At 43.5% G+C, this 12,641-nt stretch overlaps 1 protein-coding gene across 2 annotated transcripts in view; it reads right to left on the bottom strand.

The window, feature by feature from the left end:
• Nucleotides 1-5,554: 5,554 nt before the first annotated feature.
• Nucleotides 5,555-12,641, bottom strand: part of C1H3orf52 (chromosome 1 C3orf52 homolog) — a 41,755-nt gene continuing 34,668 nt past the window's right edge. The window contains exons 5-6 of one of the 2 annotated variants that reach the window (XM_010801135.4): nucleotides 11,637-11,871; nucleotides 5,555-6,978 (exon numbers count right to left, since the gene is read on the bottom strand). In XM_010801135.4, the coding sequence (XP_010799437.1) occupies nucleotides 6,964-6,978; nucleotides 11,637-11,871 (250 nt within the window). In that variant the 3' untranslated portion in view covers nucleotides 5,555-6,963. The remainder of the gene's footprint in view (nucleotides 6,979-11,636; nucleotides 11,872-12,641) is intronic. The other variant, XM_002684771.7, reaches the window with a different exon arrangement.

Raw genomic sequence — 12,641 nt, 5'->3', positions numbered from 1 at the left:
CCCTCCAATGAATATTCAGGATTGATTTCTTGTAGGATTGACTGGTTTGATCTCCTTGCAGTCCAAGGGACTCCCAAGAGTCTTCTCCGACACAATTCAAAGGCATCAATTCCTCGGCACTCAGCCTTCTTTATGGTCCAACTCTCACATCCATACATGACTACTGAAAAAACCATAGCTTTGACTATACGGATCTTTGTTGGCAAAGTAATGTCTCTGCTTTTTAATATGCTGTCTAGGTTTGTCATGGCTTTTCTTCCAAGGAGCAAGCGTGTTTTAATTTCATGGCTGCGGTCACCCTCTGCAGTGATTTTGGAGCCCAAGAAAATAAAGTCTGTCACTGTTTCCAGCAATTAATCACAGCAAATAAACCCGTGAGTGGGGAACTTTGGTTGAAGCAGGTCTGGGTGACAGCACTTTCAGCTTATCTCCCCCTGCTCCCAACACACACATAACAGCTCTTTCAATGGAGGTCCCTGCAGAAAGTGGTTTGCAAACCTCAAAGCCTCCTAAATCCTCCTCGATGTCCAACATCCTAAGATCACCCAACTATCCCGAATACTCACTCTTTGAGAAGGATGTGACCATCTTTGGTTCTACGTGGCTTGGGATATGGGCCATTCTACTCAGTGGTGGGAGGGACTCCCTGGTCCCCTGCTCCTTTGTTCAGGTTCTTCTTACAAAATGTCTGTGTGATTGTGCTCTGAAGTCACAGGGAAGATTCACCCCTCATATTAAAAGCCCCCAGGGATGGGGGAGCCTGGTAGGCTACCATCTATGGGGTTGCACAGAGTCGGACACGACTGAAGCGACTTAGCAGCAGCATGTTACCCAAAGGGCAACCTCATTCCACATATGTCTGTGTACCCAACTCCTCGCTTATAACCTTCCAAGTAGGTGCCCATGGCATTCCTCTCACTCCATGCCTCTAAGCAGTGTCCTTTGCCGTGGGGGAGGGGAAGGAGAGAGTGGAATGAATTGGGAGAGTAATAATGACGTATATACACTACCATGTGTAAAGCAGATAGCTAGCGGGGCCCTGCTGTAAGTGCAGGGAGCTCAGCTTGATGCTCTGTGATGACCTAGAGGGCTGGGACGGCAGCGGGGAGGAGGCTCAAGAGGGAAGGGATATATGTATATATACAGCTGATTCACGTTGTCCAGCAGAAATGGACACAACATTGTAAAGCAACTGTACTATAATAAAAATAAATGTATATTAAAAAAATAATAATAAGTAGTGTCCTTTGCAGAGTGTCTTTGACTCATTGACCCTGGTGCCTTGGTTGGTTAAATTGGTAAGTTCCAGGCCAGATTTTTATATATACTTTAATCCATATTTTTTAACTTTGTATTTCTCCCTAGAATCTTAGGAAAAATCATAGCATCAGAGAAAGACAGACTAGAAAGGTCATTGGAGATCCTTTAGTTCCACTATCTTTTTTTGGCCCAGAAACGATAAACTAGCTCACTGAACGCTGCAAGTGAGTGGCAGAACTTTACCTAGAGCCTGATTTCCTGGCTTCCACTTTGGTGCTCTTCCAATATACTACACAGAAGGGCTCTACTATACTGTATGTGTGTTATATACTATGTCATGTATAAACTATGAATAAAGTGTCACACTGGAAAAATCACACACACACACACATACACACCTTCTCTAATGAGCATGTCTCCCTCTGTCTCAATTATTTACTTTCTCTTCTTTCTTTTAGTGTTTCTAGAATTATGCCCAGCCCTTAAAACAGGGTCAGCATACTATGGCCCACAGGCCAAATCTGGCTGACTTGCTATCCTGGTAAATAAAAGCTTGGCAGCTCACAGCCTGCTCATTTATCTACGCACTCGCTGTGGCTTCTCAACTTCTGGAGAGCTGAATTGTTGTAATTCACACTGCGGGTCCTTCAAAGCCAAAAATATTTATTTGGGAGCCCTTTTCAGAGGAAAAAAAAAAAGTTTGCAGACCCTTTTCTTAAACAATCATATAGATAAACTAAACTAAAATGTGTTTTGGGTCTTGGTGTAACCATAAGAGTTGGTGCTAATAAAATGGCATGAAAATATTAAACCACAATTTAGGGTGAGAGCAAAAACAATCAGCAAATTAAACTATTTCTATATGCACACCTGTGCTCTCAACTTCCCGTTTTATTTAACCCATAACCATTGTCCTAATTTGAGGGATGTTAAAATAGTAAGAAGCTTGTTGAGACAAGTAGTAGATGCATTATGAGTTCAATCACCTTTTTGCTCCCCAGTGAACCAAAGTTAAACAGTGTTGCTATTTAAAATGTGCTAAGTGCCCTGTTGGGATAATCCAGTGACTTAAGGTTGGATGTGTCAACACAGGTTTGATGAGGTTTCAGTCAGTCCATGATCTTGAGCTAAGCCAATCACATCTTAATATCGTGTCCTCTGCTAACTTCCTAGTTTCAGCAAAATTCTTCCACATGGAATCCTAACTCGACCTTTGGCCGAGATACACTCAATTTCAAAAGGAGGCATGCATGGTAATGGAGAATACAGTACAAGATGTAACGCGGCTTAGGGCAAAGAGTGCGCATGCTAGAGTCAGACGATTAATGATTTGAGTCCTGGTTTCATCTCTTCCTCAATCTGTGAACTTGAGCGTGTAAGAGGCTCAGCTCCATCACCCACAAGCAGGAGGATTTCATTCAATGTGTGTACATTATCTGCCACAGATTACGAACAAATTTTGCCACCAAGCAAAAGGATACAAAAATCTTTATCATGTGTAGAGAAAAATTTGCATTGATGTGTCTGGTGATTCAGGGCCACTTGGCAGTCTTCCTTCAAGGCAGACACGTAATTACTGGGGTTTACACAGGGATTTTTCACTTAGAAATTGGACCACTGTGGAAGTTGATTAGTAAGTGTTTGTAGTTACAACATAATAAGTTATAGTTGTTTGGGTCTTACCCTGTAAAAATATTATCTGTCCCAAATATGCTTTATTTGGGGAACATATTGAGTATAAATGCTTAAACAAAGAAAACTGTCTTATAATGAAATTTAAAGGAATTATGAAAGGGAACTATTTTTGAGTAAGAGAGTCTTTGAAATACCTACTATGGCTGTATTTAATGCTGATCTGTTTCCATAGATTTCAGGATTTCTAATGAAAGCAGTGTACTCTTTTTACAGAAGATGTACCTTCAGACACACACACACACACACACAAATTTGTATACAGTTTCATTTGGGGATGCAATCCCTAAATTAAAGAATTCCTGTTCTTGATAAGAAACTAAGCCTGAAAATTTAAAATGCTCCCTTAAGTCACACATACAATCGGAAAACTCCCCTCCCCCATGCTGATCTTAAAACTACACATAGCCACAGTTCAGAGGCATATGCAGTGTCTGCAGGCTTTGTGGTTTCTGCTTTATGCTCACACTAGTAGCTATAAATAATCTCTTAGTCTGTGAATAAATTCTTATGTTAGAACACAAGAGAGGTACAAGAGAAGAACAAAGATAGGTCAAGAAAATCTACCGTTGACAACAAATAAATTGTTTTAAATAAATAGCATTATTCAAATGCTAATGCTTTTAAGACAACCTTGGGTGACAGGGGCTTCAATTATGGAAGGAATGGAAGGGTGTAGGTAGAACAGGAACGTTGAGGCCCCAAGATTTCACAGGAGCCTTCAGAGGAAAAGGAGATTCTGTTTACATTTTATCTGACTCTGTTCTTTTCCAAGTCAACCTACTGAGTTCAGAAAGCTAGTTGTGAGCCACTTGATCTGAGTGTGCCTCGGATCTGTCAACTGTTAATGGATCTGTGTAAGTTCCACTTTCCTAACAGAGGTACTTGGTAAAGTGTTGAGTGGTCATGATCACCCCAGAGAGTCTTGCTCAGTCTGATAACCCGCCTCTCAAGCCATCGCCTTCCCTACCTCCTGTGCTCTTCATGAATTTCCAGAATGTAGCCAGGCCTGACCCTATAGCCTGCACGGCCCTGGAGTGCCCACCAGTTGGAGGCCATTGATCAGGTGTTTCCTACTAGCCTGGACTTTGCTCCCCACAACTGTAGGATTCTGGGCTGGTCCTTCCACCTTTCCGTACCTTGGTTTCCTAATGATAAGATGAGAAAACTGCCTTCTGCTGCTAAGAGGATAATGAACTCGGATCATAAAGGAAAAGTTGCTGCTGGCAATGTAGTAATTGTGTGAATAAGCTTATTTTGAAACAATAATGGGAGCCGAGAGGGGAAGATTTATAGAGACTTCTCCCATTTTTCGCAGCACTAGACTTTGAATAAGGCAGGAGTCCATATCTAAAGGGAAAAGATGAAAACATGTGTCTCATCCTAAGACACAAACATGTAAAAAGAAAGAAAATGTGTCTACTCAAATCCCACCATTGCTTCAAAGTTCAGCTCCTGTCCTACTTGCTAGCAAAGCCTCCTCCAGTTAATCTAGACTTTTCACCCTTTTCTCTGACCATCACACAGTCCTACAGTTCATCTTTAACATCTTGCTTTTCCCGCTGTTTCCCATCTCATCTGTGCAGAGCCTGACTCGCTAATAAGACCAGCAGTTTTTTTCCTTCTTATCATTCTCATCTTCATTAGTATATTCTGTAGCCTTCTGCAACTCACATCATTAAAAACAATCTGCAAAACTAAGCTAAACTGAAAGGCAGAAAAGAATGGGACATGACTAGAATTTTCTTTGGAGATGGGAAGAGGGCAGGTTCCACTGATCTGTTGTGTACTATCTGTCTGTACTTAAGTGACTCCCAGTTTTTCTTCTCAAGTCCTTCAGTGAGAGATTTCCCTGTGGCCCAGGAGCTAGGACTCCATGCTTCCACTGAAGAGGGCTCAGGTTCGATCCCTTTCAGGAAACTAAGATCCTGCAGACAGCACAGAGAGGCACCCCCAAAATAGTTCACTTGGGAATTCCCTGGCTATCCAATGCCTGGGTTCCATTCCTGGTAAGGGAACTAGGATCTCACAAGCCTCAAAAAAAAAAAAAAATGCTGTTATACCACAGATATTTGTTGAAACCTTCTTATGCACCATGTGGTATGAAGATGTGTGGGAGCCAATCAATTCATCTCCTGTAGCATAACAGCCCCCAAACACCTCAAAATGCTCTAATCACAAAGTTCATTTCTTTCCACACCATTTGGGCAGAAGGGTCAAACCAACAGAAAATCCTCTCTATGACTTTCAAGTGGTCAAAACCTGAGGCAAGGTGCTTGCATCTTGGTGGTTTCCAACAGAGAAGGGAAGATCAGAACCAAACCCAGTCCTGCCTCCAGACAGGAACCAGCCCTTTCTTCCAGCCCCAGGCTCTTCAGACACCTGGTCATGCCCACGGGGCCCCAAGGGAAGTGGCGAGAAGAGACAGCCCCTCTGCAACAGGAACAGGGAGAGGAGGACCCAGCCCAGGCGGGTTCAATCTTATTCACTCAGAAGGGGAAGCTGCCCTCATGAAAAGGTCGCTTCCAACACCAATTACTGCAAGGACACGCCAGTCCAAACCCAGGCCCTGGAGAGTCAATGCCTACAGAGCAAACATTAATACAGCAAAATGGCAGCAAAAAATAATTTATTGTCAATATTTTAAATCCTCTCCAAAGAAGTTCTTCATTATTTTCTTAAAAGTACAAACATGAAAGTTTAGGTTTGACATATAAAATATAAAGAGGAAGAAGGGAAATTCACCTGTTTCACTAGTTTGAGGAACAATGCTCAAAATGAGACACCGAGTTACAATAAACATATCTTCCAATTAAATAACAAAGCACATTCACATTATCCAGAGTCCTGGGTCTTAAAGAGCTCGACAAATCTAGCCTGAGATGCACACTCTGACACATCCCCTTACACAGCTGCCCTCCCCTGACATCATCCACCGGGGCCAGTTGAGATCGTGAGGCTATGAACCTCTCATTACATGACCACAGAACTTGCCTGGAAATTTTCCAGCAACGTTATTTTCCTAACAAGACACTCTGTTCCCTCTTGACAGGTAATTCTATGTCTGTAGGCGACCAACACAGTCCCTCTTGTTCCCCCCAACCCTCACCTGCCAAAGGATCTGGCATTAAACTTCCAGCAGTTTAGTTCTGAGAGTGGTTCTTCCTATTTCACAACCATCTTCAATAAGATACATAATCAGTGCTTGAAGACACTGAGTCCTACAGGAAGGCTAGTGACCCCAGATAACAAAAAGTCAACATGAACTACCTCTAGCAGATGGTAAGCAGTCTTAACGATTGTCTGATGGAAGCTGATGAAAATATAAATGGACAAACTATCCAAAATGAAGAGCCATGTGTTCAAAATTCACAGGGACCTGTGTCTCCAAAAGAGGTGTTCAGGAGACACAGTAATTATGCAGGGAAATAATTAAGAAACACACATCTCATTTCTGTAGTGCTACATAATGCAGTAACATTGGGTGATGTGCCAAGGCTGGTTTCCCGAGATGTGACAAGTCAACGTGTCTTGGAAGTAGACATGAACAATGTTAATTACCTTTGACAAAGTGCACGCCTTTTCCTCACAGCCTTGTCTGGAGGTAGGTCAAATGTAGGGTTGAGAGGGAGGAGAGTGACTGGCTGAACTCTCCCTCACTTGGCCTCTCCCTGTTCTCTCTCCTCCAGCCCAGGTTGGCGGGATCCTGCCTGAGAGAACCCCTTGCCCTAAAAAGAGCATGTCCATTGTGGGTGGAGGGACCTCCCCCTGCAGGTCTGCCAGCCGCCCCACCACACCACCCTGTCCGGACCCAGCTGGGCAGAGCTGGAGTACTGTTTTGTTAAACACTGAAGCAGACTCTGTAACTGTGCAGAAGCTGGAGAAAAAGGACCGCCTCCACGCCTCTCATCATTTTGAGTCCTTCCACGTTAATTCTCAGGATCTCTTCTGTAAAGTGGAATGAACTCTCCGCATCCCAAAGTTCAGCAGAGTGCTACTGTCAGACATAGATCAACCTTCATCATTCTGAAAAGGAAATAGAAACAAGAGTCACCGTTTAAAAAAAGGCATAATTATTCTAAACATTTATGTTTTTATTTTATTTCACTGGGTTTGATTATGAACTCCAATGTAAAACTGGAATATTTGTAAACTCTTAACAGAGGAGATTTACTCTCCAGGTAACATACACACACACACAGGTTCACAACTCCTGAATTCCTTTCAAAAGGAAATAACAGACCGGGTTTAGACCTGGGTAGTTAAGTTGGGGTTCCCCCCCTGCACTGGGGATAGATAAAATTTTGCTTTGTTTTTGATTTTTGCTGCTTTTTGTTTGTTTAAAACTAAACAGGAATGAGGAAAGTTGAGGGTAGGTAAGCTCTTTCAAAACTGTAAGACAACCCCCACCACATTAAAAAAAAAAAAAAGGAAATAACACATTGTTTGCTTATTTACTTTGGCATAATTCATGATAAATAACATTTTGATGAGGGCTTTTGGATGCAAAGGACATTTTAACAGTCAATCTTTTTCCCATAGTCTAATCATAAAAATATTTCTAAATTTTCATTTTTTTTTTAATATAAGCACAATATACAGTGAGAAATTCTAATGCGGGAAATGGTGCAGAGCTGGCCTAAGGCTGAGGCATTTGGGCAATGACTGAGGACAAGACACGGGGAGCCCACGTACTCCACAGTGGGGTTCTGGTGGTTGATGTTTGAGGCTGGATCTTCCTTTGCTGTCAGAATCTGTCCTGTGCTTTGTAAGAGGTTTAAAGAATCCCTGGCCTCTGGCATCCTAGATGCTAGGATCCCACATACACTCCCAATTGTGACAATTAAAATGTCTCCGGACCTTGCCAAATACCCCTGGGGGACAAAACTGAACTGATTGAGAAGCAATATTCTTTGGATAAACTCTGCGCTTTCTGGGGAATCTGTAAACAACCTCAACCGTTGCCCTTGACACCCCCGGTAGTCTTTTCAAGGGCAGAATGCACACACTGGCCTCTCTGCCAGCAGCCCATAGTTTACCCTAGATTTGTAAAACAAGATTCATCATTCTCATTGCCTGGAACTTTTTCCTCTTCTCTCTCACACTGATCAGTTTTTGCTTTTGTTCCTTACTCAGTCTACCGGTTGACTCCTTCACAGGTCAGAAAACAGTACAAAATAACTACCCCACATCCAAAATAACTCACAAGGTTCAAAATAAGTCATACAGCTGTTTTACACTGTAAAACATATTTCCCCTCCTTATCTCAAGACCCTACCCTCCACTAGATGAAGAAGCTCAAGGAATAGGGGGATGGGGAAGGAGCAATCCATCACCAAAAAAAAATTCCCTTAACCTTGAGGACATTATGCTAAGTGAAATAAGTCAGAGAGAGAAAGACAAATATTGCAAGATCTCACTTACATGTAGAATCTCCAAACTCATAAAAAAAGAGATCAGATTGATGGTTGCCTCTTGAGAGGCCCTTGGACTGCAAGGAAATCCAACCAGTCTATTCTAAAGGAGATCAGCCCTGGGTGTTCTTTGGAAGGAATGATGCTAAAGCTGAAACTCCAGTACTTTGGCCACCTCATGCAGAGTTGATTCATTGGAAAAGACTCTGATGCTGGGAGGGATTGGGGGCAGGAGGAGAAGGGGACAACAGAGGATGAGATGGCTGGATGGCATCACCGACTCGAAGGACATGAGTTTGAGTGAACTCCGGGAGTTGGTGATGGACAGGGAGGCCTGGCGTGCTGCGATTCATGGGGTCACAAAGAGTCGGACACGACTGAGCGACTGAACTGAACTGAACTGAAAAGGCAAGGTGTGAAGGAGGAGGAATTGAATGAAGGTGGTCAAAAAACACAAACTTCCTGTTATAAATCAGTCCTGGGAACAAGTTCTCACAAGGGGAAAAATAGTTTTGTAACTTACAAGGTGATGGCGATGGACGTTAACCACACTTATTATGGCAATCATTTCACGATATACGGGTTGGGTCACTATTCTGTAACCCTTAAACTTACACTGTCTTATTTGTTAATTATATCTCAATTATCACTGCAAGAAAATATAAATTTAAAAATTCCCTTATGACTATAATATTAAAGGAAGTTTTTCTTTGTAGAAGGCATCAAAATGCTTGCAGTTAGGTCAAGCAGTCATATTCCCCAATTAGAGAATGAAAAATACACAAACAATCCCTTAGGGATCCAAATTACAAGCTAATTTAAGGTTCAGGTTCTCTAGCACACACGTTGGAAATTCCAAGGAACTGCAGACTGGCCCCAGGGAATCCTTGGAATCCCTGAACTTGTACAATTCTGTCCAGGGGGAAGAGTGTGTGCATTTTTTCCAGGGAGACATTACACGGCTATCTCCAAATTCTCTAAGGGGCATTTGAACCAAGCAATTTTAAAATCCACTCTGCCTTTTGTAGAACAGACTTGTGGCTGCCAAGCGGGAGAAAGGCTGGTGGAGTGATAGATCAGGAGTTCGGGGTTAGTGGATACAAACGATAATATAGAGAATGGATAAAGAACAAGGTCTTACTGTATAACACAGGGAACTCTATTCAATATCCTATGATAAACCACATGGAAAAGAATCTGAAAGAGAACATATGCATATAAATAGATATGTGCTGTGCTTAGTCGCTCAGTCATGTCCGACTCTTTGACAGATAGATACAGGTATAACTACGTCACTATACAGCAGAAATTAGCACAACATTGTAAACTGACTATACTCCAATAATTTTTTTTAATGGCCAAAAAAAAAAAAAAAAAGAAGCTTTGCTCTTTGAAGAATTAGAACATGATCTTTGTGGGAAACCAGCTGCCTAGCTCATCGCAGAAGGGGCTATCCTGCCAAGCCCACAGTGCCTGGGAACGTGGGAGCCGGCCTCAGAACCCCAGGCCTTGCCGGTCCCTCCTGGGGCCCCTCTGGTTCCTGCCACCCCTCTCCACCCTCCCTCTGGATTTGCCCTGAGTTGCCCCTCTGCCTCCCTGCCCTCTAGACTCTCTTTGTCCTTGCTTGCTTCCCAAATGGTCACTGTCTTCCCTTCCATTTGAGAGGAAACTGATACTCACACTCCTGAAAATATCAAACACTGTCCAGGCTCTGCAAAGAGGGTGTGGGGTCATGGAGACCCCGCCTGCCCAGGAGAAATGCCCGAGAGAAAGAGTGCAGTCTCCTTGAGAAGCAGAAATGCTGTTGCTCACGGGTGCATCCTGGGGGCCACGCAGAGTCTGAGGCTCAGCTCCAGGTCCGTCAGGCCTCACAAGCAACCTGCTGTTTGTCATACTCTGTGTGGACTTCCCAGCTTCATAATCCTCCTCAACTCTTTCTCACCCTCCTCCTAGTCCCTCATCTCCATTTGGAAAGAGCTGGGGACCACAGTTTCAGAGAGGAGGCTCAGAGAGTCCAGGCCAGTCACCACACAGCAGGCCAGAGGGCCTCTTCTCTCTTTCAGCTGTACACAGGACGGGGCTGAAGGATCCTTTCTTCCTCCCTCCTTCTCTCCCTCCTTTCTTTCCTTCCTTCTTTCTTTTTAGAATTCCTGTGGAGGAGGCAGAACCTTTTCACTCCACACAATATGCTACTGGTCTGGCCCACAGACACACTCCATCTATTCAGATGCTCAGTGAGGAAACTCTTCACTCTGCGACTTTCCCAGTGAGCTAGAAGCTGGCCCTCTGAATGTCATTCCTTTTATTCATTTGGGGAAAAGAATGCTTTGAGAGCTGCTTTATATAACTCTCCGCCCTCCCAGGCCAAGGTTAGTCCACTTCCACCTCTCGTCCCCAAGAATCGAGTGTCATCACAGTAAACACCTCTTCTCACACCGCGTGGGGATGTGTGTGCTCTATCATCTGTTCCACTCTTCTGACCCTTGGCAGCTGGCCCCATGCCTGCTGCTCACCACATCTCCTTCGTGACTGCCTTTTTCATTCATTCAACTAGGATTTACCAATGCTGATGTACAGAGTGCTTCTGATGGATTGCGGATTAGGAACCACCCAAAATCATTAGCATTATGGACTAACCAAGATCCAAAACCCATCCAAGTGAGCAATCAGAAGTGGAAAACAAGAATGGAAAGTAAGGCCAACAGTGCAGACCACAGGGAGGAGGTCTCAGAGGCTAGTGGTAATCTCAATTCCCACCTTCCTTCCTGATAGGTTTTGTATAGTGTTCTCAGATTCCGACAAGTGGGGTGTCATCTATGCTTATTAAATAATGTCCATTTCCTCATTCCATTCTTAAATGTCGATGCACATTTTGCTTATAATCTTCTAAGAAAGAGACAAGCTTGCCTTTTTATGTCCCTCTGTTAATATCTTAGACTAGTGGCCTTCAACAGAAAAAGATATTCTCCAGATTGAACCGTCTTTCAACAATTTAATATATCATTTACTTCCAATTCTTCAGTACTTGCTTCTCCGGTGAGACCACGGTGTTTCCATGAAGGTGTCTAATGATATTGTGACGTGGGATTCAGAGCTTTGAACGTGGGTGAACCACAGCGAGGAAACACGTAGCAACCCTCATTTTTATAGTTTGCTTCCATGACTTTTTTTTCCAGCTTATCTATCTGCTCACAAAGGGTAGGGACTGGGTGACCTCCACGGACATGGAAGATCGCCTGCTCAGAAATCAAAGCAAGCTGTCTGCCCCACCTGGTTCTCCCGTTTACCGTCACAGCTGTGCCTTCCGGACGTGCTCAACTTATCGTAGGAGCAGAGGGATCCTGGATCAAGCCCCAGAGTTTCACAACCAGCCATGTTCTGATCATGGAAATCCTGCTGCAAAACGCCCAGCACGAACTCCTCACTCATCACATACTTCATAAAACTGTCATCTTCAGGAGGAACCCTGAAGTGCAGGCGGAAGATTATTGTGGCGTTTTCACCACTGAAAGGCAAACCAAACAGAGACAATAAACATATCAACAGAACCACACTGCAACTCAGGAAATTGATTTTAGCAAAAACATCTTTTGAGTTCTACATGCTCTCCCAGTATAAAACAACAAAGAGTGTACTACCCTAGAAGAGCCCTTGTCAATGCACCTATCATACAAAATTGCAGTTATCCAAACCTCCTCCTTTCACCTAAAACCCAACCCCGAGAAGCCTGCCGTGAGAGGCCACGCAGGAGAGGCTCCAAGAGCTGCCTAACACCACGCTTTGCCCAGAGGCAGGCCAAGGCAGCCCTTGTCTCCCTGGTCTCCCTTCTCCCACAGGTGCTTGTCAAAGCTATCCAGTTTAACCAGTTCATCACTTAACCTATAAAATGGCCCAAGTAGTGCCCAGAGCTCCCTGCGTTGGCAGGATACACAATCCTAAACTCCCCAGATGGCACTGGGTACCTGCAGCATATCTTACCTCCCTGTTTTGTCCCCAAAGTGAGAAACTGTTTCTGTCCTGTTTCTACTTCCCACAGTTTTGCAATTCTCAGTAAGGGGACCTAGGAGAGGGAGTTTTTCTCTTTCTAGAACATATTCTCCTACTTCTAAAAGAAAAATAATCATACGGCTATCCTCAGCTAATCAATGGTCTACGCAGCTTGTTAAATGCTACCTCCCCATTTAGAATTATCACAATTATCCTTTGGTTCAAGAAGGCCAGATTTTTTTTTAAAGGCCTAGTTTAAGAGGTAGCAATAAAATATTTAAGAGTGGT

The sequence above is a fragment of the Bos taurus genome, chromosome 1, assembly GCF_002263795.3.
Source record: "Bos taurus isolate L1 Dominette 01449 registration number 42190680 breed Hereford chromosome 1, ARS-UCD2.0, whole genome shotgun sequence".
Taxonomy (NCBI): domain Eukaryota; kingdom Metazoa; phylum Chordata; class Mammalia; order Artiodactyla; family Bovidae; genus Bos; species Bos taurus.
This window is presented reverse-complemented; position numbering and strand designations above follow the sequence as displayed.